Source organism: Rhododendron vialii, chromosome 4a (genome assembly GCF_030253575.1).
Source record: "Rhododendron vialii isolate Sample 1 chromosome 4a, ASM3025357v1".
Lineage (NCBI taxonomy): Eukaryota > Viridiplantae > Streptophyta > Magnoliopsida > Ericales > Ericaceae > Rhododendron > Rhododendron vialii.
Window position 1 is genome coordinate 42,245,289 of NC_080560.1, and position 20,463 is coordinate 42,265,751.

At 39.8% G+C, this 20,463-nt stretch overlaps 3 protein-coding genes across 3 annotated transcripts; all 3 read left to right on the forward strand.

Moving 5' to 3' along the window:
• Nucleotides 1-6,825: 6,825 nt before the first annotated feature.
• On the forward strand, nt 6,826-9,949 carry LOC131324553 (multiple organellar RNA editing factor 3, mitochondrial-like). The gene is made up of 4 exons (XM_058356547.1): nt 6,826-7,272; nt 8,418-8,515; nt 9,227-9,292; nt 9,434-9,949. The coding sequence occupies exons 1-4, from the start codon at nt 6,920-6,922 to the stop codon at nt 9,697-9,699; spliced, it is 783 nt and encodes a 260-aa protein (XP_058212530.1). The 5' UTR covers nt 6,826-6,919; the 3' UTR covers nt 9,700-9,949.
• Nucleotides 9,950-11,906: 1,957 nt separating this feature from the next.
• On the forward strand, nt 11,907-14,680 carry LOC131324552 (uncharacterized). The gene is made up of 2 exons (XM_058356546.1): nt 11,907-13,660; nt 14,228-14,680. The coding sequence occupies exons 1-2, from the start codon at nt 12,194-12,196 to the stop codon at nt 14,399-14,401; spliced, it is 1,641 nt and encodes a 546-aa protein (XP_058212529.1). The 5' UTR covers nt 11,907-12,193; the 3' UTR covers nt 14,402-14,680.
• A 3,087-nt stretch (nt 14,681-17,767) lies between these two features.
• On the forward strand, nt 17,768-20,463 carry LOC131324554 (ethylene-responsive transcription factor RAP2-3). Its single transcript, XM_058356549.1, has 2 exons — nt 17,768-18,268; nt 19,800-20,463. Exons 1-2 carry the CDS (start codon nt 18,070-18,072, stop codon nt 20,354-20,356), a joined length of 756 nt encoding a protein of 251 aa, XP_058212532.1. The 5' UTR covers nt 17,768-18,069; the 3' UTR covers nt 20,357-20,463.

A 20,463-nucleotide genomic window follows, 5' to 3' on the forward strand; every position in this document is an offset into this window, starting at 1 on the left:
CAGTTCGGTCAAGGGTGGTGTTAGACATAAGGCCAGATTGGTGGCAAAGGGTTATGCTCAGCGCGAAGGGATTGACTACAATGAGGTCTTCTCTCCAGTGGTGAAGCATGCATCGATTCGCATTCTATTATCTTTGGTTGCGCAGTACGACCTCGAGTTACAGCAACTCGATGTTAAGACTGCATTTTTGCATGGCGACTTGGACGAAGAGATCTATATGTCACAACCAGATGGTTTCAAGGTCTCTGGAAAGGAAAATTGGGCTTGCCGTCTTCGCAAGTCACTATATGGCCTAAAGCAGTCGCCACGACAATGGTACAAGAGATTTGATCAGTTTATGGCTACGCAGAGGTATACTCGCAGCAGTTTTGACCATTGTGTTTACTTTCGTAAACTTCGGGATGGTTCCTTTATCTATTTGCTCTTATATGTTGATGATATGCTAATTGCATCTAAGAGCAAGGTGGAGATTTCTCGGTTGAAGGCACAACTGAGTTCAGAATTCGAAATGAAAGACCTTGGAGAAGCAAAGAAGGTCATTGGGATGGAAATTCAGCGCAACAGGAAGCAGGGCACAGTTTGCTTATCGCAGACTCAGTATCTGAAGACTGTACTTCAACGGTTTGGCATAGATGGCAAAGCTAAACCCGTTAGTACACCGTTAGCCCCGCACTTTAAGCTCAGCGCTTCGATGTCACCTCGTACTGATGCGGAACGAAAACAGATGGCCCAAGTTCCGTATGCCAACGCTGTGGGATCCTTGATGTATGCAATGGTATGTACCAGACCCGATATTTCACACGCTGTCAGTATGGTTAGCAGATATATGCATGATCCAGGAAAGGGTCATTGGCAGGCCGTGAAATGGATTCTCAGATACATTCAGGGAACAGTTAATGTTGGCCTAAAATTTGGGAGAGATCAGAAATTTGGTGATCAGCTTGCAGTTGGTTATGTAGATTCAGATTACGCTGGTGATCTGGATAAGAGGCGGTCAACTACTGGTTATGTTTTCACTATGGCAGGAGGACCAGTTAGTTGGCGTTCGACTTTACAGTCCACGGTTGCACTATCTACTACGGAGGCTGAATATATGGCGGTGACTGAGGCCATAAAAGAAGCCATCTGGTTGCAGGGTTTGATTGGTGATTTGGGTGCCAAACAGGAGCACATCAATGTCTATTGCGATAGTCAGAGTGCCATTCATTTGGCAAAGAATCAGGTGCACCATACCAGGACAAAGCATATAGATGTCCGTTTTCACTTTGTTCGGGAAATTCTAGAAGAAGGGGACATATTGCTTGAAAAGATTGCCACTGCAGACAACCCAGCTGATATGTTGACAAAGGTTGTTACTGGGATCAAGTTCAATCATTGTTTGGACTTGATCAACATCTCTCCGGTTCAGAGCGCCTAAGGGCGCATTGGGGGCAGCATCGGATCTTGGAGAATTGTCGCCAAGGTGGAGATTGTTGAGATTTGGCTTCATTCTCATTTGTCAAAGACTAGCAGTCTTTCTTGACAATGGAAAGATCTGCCCATTTGCAGAAGATTTGGCGTGGGAAGATCTCAGGCTTGGAAGATCTCACGCATGGTTTGAATTAAATGCCATAAGCATGGCTTTTGAACAGGGCTCTATCATTTGCCTATAAATTGAGCCTTCTGCACTTGTATTTGGTGTGGGAAATCAGAAACGTATCTGATTTTGTATCAGTTTGAGAGAGTGTGAGTTTGAGTGATTTGTAATCCTCCTCCTCCTAAATATAATCTGGCTGCCCCCCCGTGGACGTACCCGATTTTGGGGAACCACGTAAATCTTTGTCTCTGTGTTTATGTGTGTGTTTGTGTTCTGGTTTGATCCTTAGTTTCCGCAACAGAAATATATTTAATCAAAACATAGATAACATTAAAACTTCATTTATTCTACTTTACCTGGGTAACAATTGGATATATTTTCGTCAAATATATTGGAGTGTGCTGTTATCAGCAGATTCATTGTCATGATGACACCAAAGGTTTTTTTATGCCCTTGTGGCCCTCCATTATTTTAATTTTCTTTGGTAAGTTGGACCTCCATTATTGCCCCTTCAAGTACGATGATGGAGAGAAGTTGGTGGCTAAACCCGGATATGAAAGGAAGAATCAGTTCGCTTTGAATCTCGAAAGAACAACTAGAACACTATCACAAGTTCATCAGAAGATGAAAGACACAAAGAATCACCAAATGGAACAATCAAAAGGACTAAAGAGCCCATAATCTATATATAGCTAGCACAAAGTAAATACTAGAGGTTTGCTCCAAATGAAAAAACAGGAAAACAGTATCGTGCATGGAAAGAGATCTCAGACCCTCACACCCTCGCTAAATGGTGTTTTACCTATGTGCTCTCCATGTGTCATGATATGTCCTAATTTTTCATCTGAAGTGTGAATACGCATCCAACGACAAAAAATATTGTACAGGATTTTACTGTGTCCACTCTTGATTAGCATAGTCGACCCCAAATTTACACTTGGTAGAAAAGATGCCAAGGTGAAACTGCTTCAAAAACCATTTTACTAGATTCTTTTGTTGAAGCCTATGTTCCTATTGTGTATTATTAATCAGAAGTGGCTAGCTTTCCAGTTCCCCTTTTGCCTAAACTAATACGAAAAACTGTCTTATCCTCCAATCCCAATTAGACCTAGCATATTCCATTAGATATTTTACTTTCTTATGTATTAAGTTTCTAGATTCTAAATGATTTTAAGGCATTAGTTACATCTTCTCAAAACTTAAAAATTACGTAATTAATACAGTGATATTCTTATGCAACCTAGACATACCACTATACTAGTGAAAGTTTGGCCTTTCTAGTTCATAATACAATAAAGAGAAAGGCTATGGGGAAGTTTCTGTTTTGCACTTAATAAACTCTTCCCCTGAGAACCTTACAATTTTTAAATATTGACCATTAAGAAGCCAGTAGGTATTAAAACATTAATTTGCCCCCAAACAAAAGTAAAAGCTTGAGAAGGGAACCCACCAAAATTTGAAGGGAGAGTATATGCAACCTTAATTAAGATGCCAAAAACTTGAATCTTAAGGAAATTTGAAGCCTCTCAATTGGGTTCTTTCACAGCTAATTATAAAGACTTCGATTGTCAAATGAGTTTCTATACAGCGCTGTTTGACAAATTGATAATGTCTGTCTATCAAAATCACCACTAACGCCAGTGAACATTCAAATATCTAGCCTATGTTTATTCGTGAAGGTACTCCTAAGGGGTTGAAGACCATATTGACAGGCCTTCCAGGTTCCAACTTCGGCAGATCTTGTCTTTGTGTAGCCATTTGTGGATATTCCGTTTCAAGCCAGAAGACTCACTTTTGTGACTTGGAATTTGGAAAATGTTAGAAAGGAGAAGGAAAAAAAAAAAAAAGACCCGATCATGATATTTCACTCATGATTTGGCCTGGTCGACCCAATCATGATATTGAAAGAACCTTTTCCCTTTAACACAATGATTCAGAAATTAACTCAAGTTTAAAGATAAGTTATTCCAGTCAATGGCTTAAAGAGTTAAGAGTGGAGCTTTCCCCCATTCAAAGGTCCTTAAACTTAGTCTATTCTCTGATCCCACCAGATAATGCGAAAGGAATCAAACCACAAGGACGGGGAAGTTAAAGCCTTGAAGAAAATTCCCAGATATTTCCTTAGTTTATAATTGCTTTCCTTGTCTATAAATAGATGCTTTGCATAGCCTTATGTAGCAAAGCACAGAAAAACTTAATCTCTTTAGTTGGCTTTTTCTCTTAATTACTTCTGAGTGCAGTTTTGCTCAAATGGCACATCAAGCTGATTATAACCACCTGGTTAAGGTTGGATCGGAAGGCTTTGCGATGTTGGATGAATACTTAAAGTGGTATCAAAAGCAGCAGCAGAAGTACCAGAAAAAACAAGAGCCCCAAATGAAACAAGAAGTTGCAATTGATAGCAACGAGGCAGCAAAACGGTATGGGGGGGTGGGGCTTGTGGATTTTAAGAGAAAACCACTTCGTGCGGTTCATTAATCAGTCTATCTTTTGTTAGATTTTGTCCAGATAAATATGCATGCATAGTTAATCATCGAGTCTAGTGGTAGTAGTAGCAGTAGTAATAGTAGTTGTTGTAATAGTAAGGGTCCTGAAGCTGTTGAAAAAAAAATAGCAAGGGTCCTGAAGTAGTGTTTACCATCCCTATAGTTTGCTGGGCTTTCTGCTGTTGTCACTTTCATGTGGTTGTGTTGAGTGAAGTATATCTATCTTCTAGTATCCTCTAATTATGCTCTCTCTCTCTCTCTCTCTCTCTCTCTCTCTCTTATGCTGGCTTCAACAACTGGGTAAGTGGATGTCCAATTCAAAGCTAAAAGCATGCAACTGCCTAGAAACGCAGTTTAGAACTACTTACCCAAGAAGAAGAAAAAAATACTCAGTTTAGAACTTTCAAAGGAAATTATGATCGATGCTCAACATGCACAACTTTATAATCCAGCAAAACATATCAAAACAGATGATGAACACAAATTCCAACATTCGTCAAATCCAGCCAAGAGGCCTTTGGCCCAAGTGACGTGCAACGGCTGCACTTAGGTGCCCAGAGAAATGAGGTGATAATTTAACTAAGGAGGTCATCTCGCTCACTGGTTTGAGCTGTGTTCCCATTGGGTTCTCTACTTCCAGATCAAAGATGGACCCTATGCCGGCACCTTAATTATGCTTGTCTACTTCAGTAGTACACATTGTAGAGCCTGTTAACATGAGTGCTATTGTACAGTGGCTCGTGTCTTAGATTTTGGAGGTTTTGGTTCAATACTCCTAATTTCTGGATGAAATCTTTGCCTTCGGGCTTTGAAATATATGAAATGTGCCGTTAATATAAAATAAAAAAAATAAAAAAACTCATCCTCGTGTTAATTTAACTGTTCTAACCATGCTAGCTTTCGCCAATTAAAATAAAAACATTTGTCAAATCCACAGGAAAATTATGATTGTTGTTCCAAAAACCGTCACTGACATATAGCACATGAAACAAACTTACAGTATTTCCTAGTGATTGTACATCAAAACACTTTCAAGTCTCAGCTTACTCAAGTAAACCGTAGCTATACCTGTAGTTGTTTTTCCTTCATTCATAGCCACAAGCGTTTCTTTTTCTTGATGGTAGGCTTCAAGATGGTAAAAATAACTCCATGCTTGGGGGGCATTTTTTTCCGGAGAGAACCATATTATCAAAAATTAACCTATATATGATGACTAAGGAAGTGAAATTGTTGAAAGAGTAAATTTTTTTCATTTATCTCTGCACAAAGAACTATTTGTTTTAACTTCAACTCTTACCCTCCGTTCCGAACTTGGGGGGATAATTGGAACAGAAGGAAAAAATGAGAGGAAAATTAAAGGGGAGATTGGAATTGTTGGCTTATGAAATTTACATAATAAACCTAAGTCCAATTTTTAAAAAATTTGGAGAGAAAGTGTGGAAATGATTGGCCGTTCCGGTTTCTCAAAAAAAGTACTTTTTGAAAAAGAAAGTAATTTCAAGCTCAAAGATTATGTGTTTACGCAAATAATTTTCCTATCAATATAGATCTTGTTTGATAGATCTCATTAAGATCTTTTAAACGGTGCAAAAAAAATTTAAAAAAATATTTTACCTTTTCATTATATTTGAATTTAAAATTCAAACATTTTGAAAAAAAAGTACTTTTTCTTAAAGTGGAAGACCACCTCCTCTGAAATTTCCCTATTTTACGAACAAAATAAGGGAAGGAATTTTGTTTAAGTTTTGTCCTCTTTTCTACTTCTTTCCCAAAGTTTCAAAGGGAGACTTACTCTTTATAATGCAAAACGTGGCAGAAAAGGTTTTTTTTTTTTTATCGACAAAAGTCAGTATCATCAGAATAGTTAGTTACATTATGATATTAAAAAAAAAACGTTGTCACAGCAATGAATCCTTCTTGCACATAAGAAAACGCTAAGTGGCTGTGCCAAACCCAAATTTTGTCAAGCAATACCCTCTCTGCCTTGCGTGTGCAGTATGCCAGCCCAAAGTTCGGTAATGTCATTTTTTGTGTCAAATTTAATACTCTCTTTGTCATGTAAAGTTAGTCTCCATGAAATTACGTACAATTTTCAAGTTTAAAAATAATGTACTTATTAAAGTAATTTTTTGTGCACTATGAACCTTATTTGATATATCTCGATTAGATTTTTTGAATAGTGCAAAAAATTGAAAATTTGTTTTAGTAAATAGATTATTTTTAAATTTGAAAATGACACGTAATTTCGTATGGAACCAATTTTATGCGACAGATGGAGTATTCAATTTAGCAATCGCGGAACTTCATATCATATCATACAAGCTATTTTATTTGGATCCAGAAAATGCTAGTACTACTAGTTTACTCCAATGGTCTGAATTTAAATTCGTGCTAAAATGAACACCAACTTTGAAATTCTCTATATTATTATTATTATTTTTAACTTGTAGCAAGCCAGAACTAGGTTGCAAACAAATCGAGCTCGTGGCTCGGCTCGTTAAGGCTCAACTCTTATAGAAAATGAGCCGAAATCGAGTTTTAGGCTGTTTACTGAACGGGCCGAGTTCGATACTCAAAAATTCGGCTCGGATTGTTTAAAGAGGTTCGTTAAGTAAATCAACCAAACTCGATTCGTTTAATAGCTCGGTTCATTTAAAGTGAGCCGAGCTCAAGCTCGAGTTTTGAACGTGTTACTGAACAAGCCGAGTTCGAACCCGGTTTAGCTCGTATGTACCCTTAAGCCAGAACATACCTTCCTCTAAACCTTTTCATTTTCCCTTTCTATACATCAGCTCTCTCAGCTCATCATCACTCTCTCTCTCTCTCTCTCTCTCTTCTCTCTAGACCTCCTCCATCCATGGCGTCGACCTTCACCACCCGGCGCATTCTATCATCCTCCCTCCTCTCCCGCTCTCTCTCCTCCCCTCTCCGTTCTCGCTTCGCGCTCGGAATCCTCGACAAAGTCCCCCGACTCGTTCCCGACTCGGTGGCGACGATCCCGGCTCGGTGGAAGACGTCCGGGTCGGGTTACTCCCCCCTCAACGACCCGTCTCCAAACTGGAGCAACCGGCCTCCGAAGGAGACGATACTCCTCGACGGGTGCGACTACGAGCACTGGCTCATAGTCATGGAGTTCCCGACCGACCGTAGACCCTCCGAGGATGAAATGATCGGATCCTATGTCAAAACCCTAGCCCAAGTCGTCGGAAGGTAGTTCATACATACATTTATATTCGCCTATTTGCTATATGTAGATATAATGTGTGTATGTGTGGATCCAGAACTAGGGCTGCAAAAGAGCCGAGCCATGATTAGGTTGTGGCAAGAGAGGCTACATCATTCATTGCGTATGTATTTGCATATAGTAGATGAGTATAACTGTCAAATTGGTATAAATTCTTCCCACGGGCGGGGCGGGGGAAATTGTGAGTTTCCAGCCACCGCTGTGCAGTAAATTGAGACCGTTTATCTTATGGGGCCTGTAGAGTAATTAGCGCACACAAAAATTAGCTTGATCAGACATTGATAGGTGTATTAAAAACTGAATGTTGGTGTATAAATGGACTGTCATCCAAAATTCAATTTTTCCTATATGGCCAATTTTTTGCATGTATATACTATTCTGCATTGTAGATGAACCAATTACAATGATAAATGCGGCTCAAAAAAAATTTACAATGATAAATCTACGGTGGGCCCACCACGGTGGTGGCAAAAACCCCACGCTTTTCACCCGCCAGCATACAGAATTTAAACTCCTATCAAATGTGTGTACCTACTTGTATATTTTGAGTAATCAAAACGCCACCTGCTCACATCTCACATCTACACTTATTCTAACAGAAGTCATGAATGAGTTGTAACTAGTTTAGTTCGAGCTCGAATCGAGCCCAAATAATCGAGCTCAAGATGGGTTCATTTTGTATCGATATGTTAGAGCTCGGTTCGTTTACTAACCGAGCCTCTATATGAATGGGGTGAGTCAATACGAATGAGCTAAGTCACAACTAACTCGAGCTCTGCTCGTTTACTTAACGAGTTCAAAACTCAAGCTCGGTCTTGACTCGTTTTCTAATGAGCCGAGCCCATAATGAGAAGTGTCTCGAGCTATTCGCGAACAACTTGGTTTGTTTACAACCTTAATGTGTATGGTTGTGTGTGTTGGTGCGGGTGGGTGGGTGGGTGGGTGGGTCGGTGTGGATGTGTGAGTGTGTGTCAATTGAATTATGATGATTTATATCGGGTTGACTTGGTGGGTTGCATACATAGTACATACATATTTGGTTTTTGGTTCTTTTGTGTGTGTGTGAATTGAAGTGTGATGATTTATTTTGGGTTGATTTGGTGGGTTGCAGTGAAGAAGAGGCAAAGAAGAAGATATATTCTGTCTGTACAACGACGTATACTGGGTTCGGTGCTTTGATCTCTGAAGAGCTATCCTACAAAGTTAAAGGTATTAGGGGTTTAGGGTGTTTGTGTTTTTCCTGTTTAGTTCTATAAAAGAAAAAATGATGTTTGTAAAGGTGGCCTATTTAGGATTCGAGGGTTTTGATTTAGGTTCCCGTATAGCTTGTTTTCTGACCTGTGCAAACGAAAGAGCATGGAGGGGTATGGAGGATTACGGCATGGAGAGGAACTGAACCCATGGAAAACCTCGCCCAGTAGATTAGCAATAGGAGCTGATTTGGGAATCACAGGACCTATTATTTCGGGAATTCCATTTTCAAAGTGAATGATGGATAGGATCTATATCTTGTTAAAGAACTACCAAGGCCGAAAAAATCCTTCTGAACCCTCTTTATCTCAGAGGTCCACCGGAAAATTGCATAGCATTATATTTTCATTAAGTTCTTGTTCCAAAATTTGCATTGGATGTTCATATGCATTTGGTAGAATCAGTTTTGTTGACTGTTATTTGTTTGCGAACTTTAAGGGCTGTATTGCCGGTACCTTCCTATCTTAATTCTTATCCTTACGAGCTTCTTCAAGAATTGTCTTTCGATTATGGATGCAGTGATTAAAAGGTGTTGTGTTAAGTTGTTATGTTCTGAATTTCTGATTGATGGTTATTTTGTGCCTTCGGCAGTTATTTATTTGAACTTGTGTTTTTACCCACGTCTGGTGGGTTATCTTGACTAGTTGTGGACTTTCTTCTGTTGAACAGGCCTTCCTGGTGTTTTGTGGGTGCTGCCTGATTCATATCTTGATGTTCCGAACAAAGATTATGGAGGTTGGTATTAAACTTCGAACCGTTGTTATAACTTTTGAGCAATGCCATTTTGGCTTTGCATCTCTCTGCAATTGGTACTCAATAGCAAATCTTTCCTTCTGCTAATCGTTTATTTTGTATTTCCTTTAAATTGGTGTATAGGTGATTTGTTTATTGATGGAAAAGTCGTTCATAGGCCACAGTTTTGGTACAATGAGAGGCAACAAACCAAGAATAGGCCTCGCCCGCGGTACGATAGGCGTACAAAGACGATGCAGACTCAAAGGAGAGAGCCATTCCAACAGACCTGGGGCCAAAATCTGAGTGAATCCACGCAGCAAACAGTATCTGCGGAAGGCCAGAATATGCCTCAGAGTGGTGGACCCTCAACGAATCAGGGGGGACTCTCAGACAGAAGTGCCTATTAGTCAGTAGTTAAGCAGTCAGCTACCGGAACTCAAGCTTAACCAAATCCTGTCAAGGTTTGGTGTTCTTGTTTCTTAAATGACTGGACGTTCATGGAGAAATCATATGTGAATATTTTCTTGGTACGTACTTCTGAAGAAGTTGTATAAGTTTAGAAATGAGGTTCTTCTTTGGATGGTTTTCTGTCAGCTAATTGTGCTTTGTTTTATGGATGATGTTTATCTTAAGTACCTATACCGTTAAAGTTTTGCATGTCTCTACTTTTCTTTTGCATGCTTTAAGAGCACCTCCAACAGGCGGATCAAAAAAAAAAAAAAAAGAGCATCTCCAACAGTGTAATGAGGCCTGTTGGCTATTATAGCTACCGAACACCAAGTTTCAGGATTCCAACAGGCTCTTCGTGCCACTAGTCGTTTTGGCTTCATTCATTTGGCAGGCTAATTGTAGCTAGCCTCTCTCCCCTCACTTTGTACGGATTTCTTCTCCAAGGCTTCATTCATTTGGCAGGCTTAATTGTAGCTAGCCTCTCTCCCCTCGTTTTGTACGGATTTCCTCTCCAACTTGTCTCCCTAACGCCAAAACCTGGAAGCATCAGGTAAAAACCTCTCCCCCTTTCTCCTCTCTCTCTTCCCCTTCTCTCTCTCTCTCTCTCTGCTTCTTTATGGGTCTCTTCTCTTAGATCTCCATCTCCCTCCCTACCTTCTCAACTCCTAAGCTGAACAAGTTGCGTTTGAGTTCTTTAACTAGAGTTGTTACAGGTCCTTATAGGAAGTGTATCCCGAGTTTCCAGACCTTATGAAGGAATTGATAGTCGTGCAGATTTTCGTTCTCGATGCGTCCAAATCACTTTAGACATCTCTCTCTCTCTCTCTCTCTCTCTCTCTCTCTCATTGTAATGTGGAATTTGTTTCTTCTAAAATGGCCTGATCATTAAAAAAAAAAAATTGGCAAATGACCAACGCTTGACAATGCTGGTGTTCAACGGTTACTGGCACAGATGAACCTGGTGTTGCCATGGGATTTGGTACACGGGTTTACTGAAGAGTAGTATGTATCCAATTAGGCACTGAAGAACACAATCTCCAAATCCTGGAAAAACGTAGTGAAATTATGCTCAACTACAAAACAACTAGAAGTATTTGATACGACATTTGTTGGCTAAAATGCTTGGCTAAAATATGGTACCAAAGAGGCAAAGATTGGCCATGTTTTGGGACAAATTGTTAGCAAGGGACTTGAAGGATCAATCTTAAAGTGGACTCTCGGAAGTTTATTTTATTGGATTTAATGATATTTACGTGGTATTCTAGGCTTTGTAGCACCAAATCGGTTGCATTTGAAGGACGAAAACATAAGACATAAGAAGCTCATATCCTAGTGTAAAGAGTAACGGCCCGTTTGTGGGGAGAATAAGGAAGAGGTGGTAATTAAGTGGGGATGAGAGAATTGTTTGTTAGGTACTAGTTGATATTGGTGAATAAGAGTGGGGGATAAAGAAAAAATTCGACAAATTACTTTTTTTGCCTTTATGAAGTAACTAAGAAAAATCTATAAAAGAGAAATAGGGGACTTGATGGAGGGGCATGAGAGTAAATTTTGTAACCCATATGAGCCAAGGATAGGGTGGGCGGTGGCTTCACTTATTCCCCTATAGGGGGTCTTCCTTCTCCCACAATCGGGCCAAACTTCAGATATAGAAGGATATGGGATAAGTTTTCCTTATTACCCCTAACTAACGGGCGATCAGTACAAGAGAGCATATTATTCACAAGGCTAACCTTTCATCTTATAGTAATAAGTTTTATAAGAATGACCATTAAACATACTATAACACCAATTTTGAGTACTACCAAGAAACCCATGTTGTAACTGTAATCTTTTTCAATGTTCAATCCAATAAAACTGAAATAAATGGAGGTGAAGCTCTACCTCGACTCGAACTCAATGTCAAATATGTAAAACCTGAGGAAAATAATTAATTCATATTTAGGATCTATTTGGAACTCAACGAAAACGAAAGAAAGGAAAAGAAAAGAAAATGGAAGAAAATGGAAGAAAAAATTTACTATTTACAAAATTTAAAATTGTTATTTTCTTTTCTCTTTTTTTTTCAACTAAATAATAGGAGGAAATTTTTTTAATTTTTCTTTATTTTCATTTCTTTTTCTTAAGTTCTAAACAAAGCGTTTCCTCATGTTGCCAAAAAAAAAAGAAGTTAGAATTCTGGATCTAAATTGCCTCTGTCCCAAATAGTCGCTTCCGACATTTCCCCAAAGGAAGCTGCCGTCCCTTCTCTCTCTCTCTCTCTCTCTCTCTCTCTCTCTCTCTCTCGTCTCAGATCTACCCCTTCAATTGGGTAAACGAGAAGATCAGGTACGCTTTCAATCGATCCAAACAATCTCGACACTGTAATCCCAATTTCCTTCTTTATTTCTTTTTCCTCGCTCGCTCGTATACATATATATATAATTTCAGCGGATCATTTTCAACGTCAATATGAATTCAAATTACGACAAATCCACCAAACCCATGTCCCTCAACACCTTCGACTTCGACTTGGGAATCGGCTCGAACCGTCCCAAATCCCTCAACGACCAGAAGACCAAAACACCCTCCTCCTACACCTCTTCTTCCTTCGGGTCTACCCAATCGAAACCCAACACGGCACCGTCTTGGCAGCCCAGACCCTCGTGGTCCCACCAGCCGGCGCCGACCCAGCCAGCGGCTCGGCCCGGTGCCGCCACCGTTCCTGCCCCGTCCTCGATGGTTGGGGACATTTTCGGAAAAAGCTGGGGCTCAACGTCAGCAACGACGTCGAACGCCCCCGCCGTGGCAGCTAGTATTGGAATTGTGAATAAGAACCCTAATTTGTTTGGTGATCTGGTTAATTCGGCCTTAGGGCAGAATAAGGGTAATAGTAATGTTCCTTTGAAGAGTGCAACGGCGAATTCTGGGCCGGGATCAAATAAGGGTGTGTATTCGATGGGGAACTTGGCGGATTCGCTTCCAAAGACGGGTAATTCGGGTAATAGAAGTAGTGATTGGGGGTCTAGTGAGAGTTTTGGGAGTTATACTAGTTCAAACAAGAATACTACCAGTAATAATAATAAGGGTATGTATTCAATGGGGAATATGGCGGATTCACTGCCAAAGACCGGTAATTCGGTTAAAGGTAGTGGTGATTGGGGGTCGAGTGAGAGTTTTGGAAGTTATACCAGTGCAAGCAAGAATAGTAACATTAGTAATGCAAATACTATGAAGAGTGGAAATCTAGGGGGTTCGTCAATTGGCAATTTGGGAGGCAGAATGGGTGCCAATAAGGACCCGTTTGGTTCATTGACTGGTTTCGGATCAAAGCCAGCAGGATGTATGAGTTCAGTAGGAAAAGGCAAGGCTTCTTCAGGAGGTGATGGATTTGGAGAGTTTCAGAATGCTTCGAAATCAAGCACGCCTGCGTTTATGGCAGATCCTTTCCCTGAGATCAAGAAAAGTTCCATGGGGTTGAATTCTGGGGATTATTCGAAGTTGGACGATTTTGCGATTCCTAAATCACAGAATCAGCCTCCTGTTCAGTTATCTGGTTTGGATGCCTTTGACACTCTGTTTACCCCGTCCTCAGCATCGGCTGGGGGCCCTACTAAAGGGTCTGACGAAGGACTTGCTAGCGAGCAATTTTCTGGTGCTGAGGATTGGGGTTTTGATTCGAATGACACGGGTGGGACAACTGAGCTTGATGGGCTTCCTCCACCGCCTGCTGGTGTTTCAGCCTCAGCTGCAAAGGTTAAGGGGATGGATAATTACAAACAAGGGCAGTATCCCGATGCAATAAAGTGGCTTTCTTGGGCTGTGATTCTTCTTGAAAAGGTTGGTGACGATGACGCTACCAAGGAGGTCTTATCCAGCAGGGCTTCATGTTACAAAGAAGTTGGGGAGTATAAAAAGGCTGTGGCAGATTGTACAAAGGTATTCTCCAGTTCTTTTACTCCTTATAATTTGTTTCTATACTCAGTTTGAAAGTTTCTGCATTAGATTTAGTTTACGTTGGTAAAGATGTTAGCATATGAATTTATTCAAGCTATTGTTCAACTTCTATTGAAAATCAAATAGTTTTGTGAGCTGTTTGAAGAACTAAGGGAACAGGTGCTAAGAAAAACATGGACGATGGAGAAATATAAATTTGGTCATAACCCCTCCCTTCCACCCCCGACCTTGCTATTGTGGGTAGGCGTGTTTTTTAACAGGTCTCTGGCCAATTGGTGGATTTCTCAAACTTGGAGAATTTTAACTCCGCAACTGGAGGCTTGCCTTATGTCAGTATTCAGGCCTAAAGTTTTTCAGTGGGGTACATACATTTAGTCATTTTATGGGCAAGAGTTATTGGACAGTGACCAATTAATGGGAGGGAACCAATATGGTGCAGCGTTGGCTACATGTATTGTGCTCTTTATTCTTTGTGGATAATTTTCTCAGTCAACCTTTTTCCTTTTTTTGAAGGAAACTCACAGAATGCATAAATTGCATGCTATGCAGGTGCTAGAAAATGATGGTGAAAATGTAGCTGTCCTTGTACAGCGGGCACTCTTGTATGAGAGTATGGAAAAGTACAGACTTGGAGCAGAAGACCTTAGGACTGTCATGAAACTTGATCCTGGTAACAGGGTTGCGAGAAGTACCATTCACCGCCTGACTAAAATGGCCGAATAGAGAAGTTTCTGAATCCTTTTTCTTTTTCAGTGTTAGCTTTTTCATTCACGCACATGTTTGATAGTTTACTCTCCCTCACATCGATATGGAGAACAATAACATTCTGTTTTGAAAGATGTTGCTCTTTTCAGGTGTACCAAGTGATTTTACTTGCATAAAGTGTTGTATTTCATATACTTTTATTGGTTGTGAACCTGTGATTAAAATTCTTCTTTCCCAATATAAACTGGCTTTTGGATTGAGAATCCATTTAATAAAGTGATGCCCTTTCACTTTTTATATATTTTGGTTCATAATCTTTATCCATACAAGGAATTTGACCTTTTCCCTTTTGATGCTTTCTCTTAATGGTTTACATGGGTTTCGTTCTGCCAATTGGTAAGGAACCTGTCGCATCTTCTAGTGCTATTAGTGCTCTTATTATGCTCTACTGGGTACAATGATGGTAGTTTCCCCTTGCATAGCCAAATGCTGCCGTAAAGAATACATGCTATTAGTGGAAGCCTGGATGATGCCAAACCAGTAAAGAGTACATGCTGTCTTTGATTATTTGAGTGACCTATACTGCAGATTGTCCATTTGTTTCTTCTTGTATAGGGCTTATCACCAATGTATTTGGAGAAAATATCTTATTATTTATTCAAGGACAGCCAATTCCCCACCTCTCCTGCCTATGCGGAAATTGTTATGCAAAACCAGTGTGTAGGCATCAAATCAGATCATGTTGGTCCCATACCTTAGCTACGAGTCACCGGTAGTTGTGTCGGATAGATGAGAAGAATTTTTACAAGTGCAATTACTTGTTGCGTTAGGAATCAGCCACCCAGCAACATTTATGCATGTCATATTATGTGCAGGGTCAGGGCGGGAAACCTTTGGCCTGATTCTTGAATCCTGCTCCTGGAACATATAACCATGTTTGGAGTTCCTGAATGTTGTAGTATCAATTTTTTGTGGAGATACGGAATGAATTAGCTGGTATGCACGTTGAATTGAAATGCATGTTGCGTTCAAGAAAAAGAATTGAATGCATGCGGATTAGAACCAGGTTTTTCATTGCTGCTTGTCAAAATGGTCGAAAAGGCATATATAGTATATGCACATGATTGGATTTAGGGGTTGGCCTAGTGATTAAGGTTTACTACTTAGGAATTTTGTCCCTCTTGGGTCTCAAGTTTGAAATCTTCTTGGTGTTATCAGCTTTTGTGGGAGCGGTCCATGGGACCTTTGCCCCGGCTTTAATCTGTCCTCTCGCTACTGGACCGTGGGATGGTCCCTCCCTAAGTTGGTTTGGATACATGTCTGCCCTGCCCATGGTTCTGTTGCCCGTTTAAGTTAATCTACTGTCTTCCAAGTGAAGTGTAGTGTAACTGCATGCACTTTTTACAGATTGAAGCAACTCCCAGAACTATATTTTTGCATTTTCTCGTGTAAAACAAACGTGTTCTTTGTTTTATTCTTTAGTACAAAATTTAATCAGGGCTTGTTTCTGAAGAAAAGGCCAGCAGAGTAGCTGGGAGGGCAAAACTGGCAGTTGTTGGCTTTTTTGTTGCTTCCAAAACCCAATTTTCTTTTCGTCATAGTGATGCAATTTTCTTTTCTGCCAAACTGTTTTTTGTCTTCTTTCTTTCAAAGTGACGCAATTTCAGTTGTATTGCTCTCTCTCTCTCTCTCTCTCTCTCTCTCTCTCTCTCTCTCTCTCTCTGTGTGTGGAGAGATGCCGTAATTATGTGATTTTTTTAATCTTTCTACACATGATTAGTGGTGGAGATTTCCAGAATCAAGATCCTCTCACTATCACAATCTCATGTGGTACAAAATGAGACGCATCATGGTCCTATTCGCATCATTTTGTAGCGTAAATTTCACAAATGCGTAGTCAGTAGCGTACTATACAGTACACGTAAGTTGATTCAGGCATCTGCTTGTCCAAAAAATGTGCTAGTGTAACACAACTCGACAATACCAATGGAGACGTGGTTGACTCAATTGATAACATTTCAATCGGAGAGTGGCTTGGTAGTTGGTACTGTTAAATCACTCGGAAGTATGCTCGTTTTTTCAACATAAGTGGGCTTTGTTGGACCTAAAATTTATAGTGGTTAAAGTTTACCAAATTATTCACGCGCCATCGCTATCAAATGATGCAAATCGAATCAAAATCTTCTCATGCTATCAAATGATGCAAATCGAATCAAAATCTTCTCATGCTTCGCAAATCATTCTACAGTATTAAGAACATGGATAGTGTCTGTTTAGTTGGTGAAGGAGTATATAATTTCAAAACATATGTGATTTTATAAGATTAATACTCATGAGACTAAGCCCCGTTTTGCCATGGTTCTTATTTTGTAACTATTTATTCCGATTTACGTGACATGTCATTCTTTCATAATATACAGTATTTTGTAAGTACTGTATTTATTTTAGCTAACACACCCTAAAAGTACCACCGACTTCATGCTATTATATTCTTACATATTGGGAAATTATATACTCGATGAACATTTAATCTAGTCAGTAAAACTTTTAGGCTGTTAATTTTGTCACTCCTTTTTTTGTTAACGCCACTCTCCTACAAGTGTATTTTTGGTGCAAGAATATACTTGCAGAAGAGTGGCGTTAACAAAAAAAAGAGTGGCAAAATCATTTCCCAACCTTTAAACCAACACCAATTTATTTGAAGTACATTTTTTCAATGTCAGATTTACATTGGATCAAACAAATGAGCTGTGTTAAGTTTTATTAATAGGTTATTTTCCTCATTTCAACTAACTATTCGCTGGCTTCACTCACACCATACGATCTGGTGGATCGCACAATTCACTTTTAGGCTAAGTTTCTCTAGGCTTTTTGAGTTTTTTCTTGTTTTGTTCATGTTAGAATTTTTTTCTAAATTTTTAGTTATGAGTCAATTTTTTTTGGCAAGTAAAAAAAAAAATTTACTTACCAAAATATTTTGAATAATGACCACTTTTAAAAATGGTCCTTGATCAAAATATTTGGATAAAAGTAAAAAAAAAAATTACTTTTCCGAGATGAATCGAAAAGTCAAAAAAATTGGCTCAAAATGAACCAGCGCAAAAAAAAAAAAAATTTTGATAGGAACAAAATGTTAAGTCTTAGAAAAAATTAAGCGAAACTTGAGGAGAATCAAGAGGTCGAATAGAGAGCTCTATTAATCAGTGCCCCCTGAGGTACCGGCACATGATATTTCAGGATCTTTTTCCATCCTGCTCTCCACACACATCGGCTTCACTCTCACCGCAGGATCAGCTTGATGGATCCCACAATGCACTAACAAGAATTATGAGATCGAATGAAGAGATTATTCAATGTCCCTAGGACATCACTATCTAATATTTCAAAACCTATTTCATCACGGACTCCATATACTTTGTCTTAAAACTATAATAACGAGACATCACGTAACGGTACCGCAATGCCATTGAAGTTCATTGAATAACTTTTCGATCGAGTGACCCGGAAAAAAGGTTAATTGGGGGACCCTGTCGTATTTGCGCACTGATTGGTTGTAACCGTCCGCAATTATTTATCACTAGGTTACTTTACTGGGCTCGTCACGAGCCTATACATATACATACACCTCTCTCTCTCCCTCTCTCTCTCTCTCTCTCCCCTCTGTTGTTGAAGGTAGCAGGAGCAAGATGTGTGGGGGTGCTATAATCTCCGACTACGTCGCCAACCCAAGCGGCCGGAGACCGTCGATCGATGACCTCTGGTCGGAGCTGGACTCATTCTCCGATTTCTCCGGTGATCGGAACTGCGATGGCGTTAAAGACCGGTCGAGCCAATCCATTAGCCGGAAGACTACAAATCCCAAGCCAAACAGTCTCGACAAAAAAGGTACTGATATTTGAGAATGTATGAAGCTTCGCTTAGTTCTATTTCTCTGAGTAGGACATCGGGATTTGCTCACTCGTAAGGTTTCAGGCAAAGATCAAAGTCAGTCCATAGGGAGCTTTTGCTCCTGCTTTAAATGAGCTCCCCGCAAGTGAGGCAGTGGGATTGAGCTCTTAAGACAAATCGAGGCGCGTTTAAGCTGACTTAAACAACTGAATTATAAAATAAATGATTAGGTTGTTTCAAGAGAGGCTAGATCATCGGGCTACATCATCCATTACGTATTTGTTTGCATATATAAGAGTGTAACTGTCAAATGGGCTTAAATTCTTTCCGCTGGTGGTGGAAATCGTGATAGGTGTATTAAAAATTGAATTTTGGTGTATAAAATGGGTGGTCTGATTCTCTTAATAATTTTAAAATTAAACTATTTATGACCGGTCATTTTATAAATGGTAATTCAATTTTTCATGTAATAGCTGTTTTTTTTTTTTTTTTTTTTTGCATTTATATACTATTACGCGCGTCGGATGAACCGATTACAGTGATAAATCTATGGTGGGCCCACCATGGCGGTGGTGGAAATCCCACGCTTTTCACCGCCGGCGTACAGAAGTAGTTAAACTCCCATCAAATGTGTATTTTGAGTAGTCAGAGAGACGCGTCCGGCTAATAGAGAGGTAATTAGGGAGAAATGTATTTTGTAACGCCACCTGCTCACATCCACACATGTATTCTAACAGATGTGATGAGTGAGGTTTATCGACTAGGAGTATGACAGCAAATAAGAGGTATACCGTATACCAGTTCTTAAGTTCGAACCTCATCACCCAAAATACCAAAAATTGATGACGTTAGGTTCGCTGATCGTTAACTTTAGAACCCGAGATCACAAGAGACACAAGATATTCTTAACGGATGTTTTTTTTGACTATTTTGATTGTAGCACTACATCTCCCATGTATTGTGTGTTTTTCGTTTTGGGAAATTGTTTATTTGATGAACATATATATTACTCCCTCCGTCCAAATTCTTTGTCCGATCCGCAAAACGAAGTGTTAAAAATATTACAATTTTTGCAAGAAAAAATCAAAAGTTTTTCAACAACTTACTAGATATTAATGAGTATTTTTAATTTGTGAAAAAAGTTTGAATTTTTTCTTGAAAAAATTGCATTATTTTTAACACTCCGTCTTGCCGACCGGACAAAGAATTTGAGACGGAGGGAGTAATTGTTTTTATTCAACTTTCCTATTCTTGTGATCTGTTTGATTCATAATTCCTCGTATGGAGTCTATTACAATTTACCATTTGTTGTCGTGTATCAATCTCATGCTCAACCGTATGAATCAAACAGATTACGCAAGTACAAAACGTAATCGACTCCATACGTAATTGCTTTTTACTCATTGTAAGTTTGTAGCATGAGATGCGCCAAAATGAATTTGATTCATATAATTTTCGATTCTGTGTACGTTTAGAAAATTAATTTTTCTGATGTTTTCTTAGAGAAATATGAACTGTAAAACTGTAGGGACGAGCGAGAAGACCAGTCCGGGGACGAGTCAGAAGACTCGGAAGAACATGTACAGAGGAATAAGGCAGAGGCCATGGGGGAAATGGGCGGCCGAAATTCGTGACCCACAGAAGGGAGTTCGAGTCTGGCTCGGAACCTACAACACGGCGGAGGAAGCCGCCCGAGCCTACGACGAAGCCGCCATTCGTATCCGCGGCGACAAGGCCAAGCTCAACTTTGCTCCACCATCACCCCCAACACCGCCGCTATCGCCACCTGCCAAGCGTCGTTGTGTCGTCCCCGACTCGACTCAAGTAGGTACGGAGTCCACCGAGCCGACTCAGGTTATGGGTACTGGTGCACCGGATCAGCAGCTTTACTACCCAAGTCCAGTTCCTGCCATGGCTGATGAACTTGAGTTGAAAGATCAGATTTCCAACTTGGAATCGTTCTTGGGTTTGGAGTCTGAGTTAACTCAGTTTAACGGACTCAGCGAGTCGGAATCCCTTGACTTATGGTTGATGGACGACATCTCAATGACTCAGTATCATCAGACTGGTCGCCAGCTCTACTGAACTTGAAGTAGCCTATGTTTCTAGTGTTTTTCTACTAATGTGTATTTTGTGTTATGAATGCTACATATGCTTTGTTGCATCATATATGAATACAATATTTAAATAAA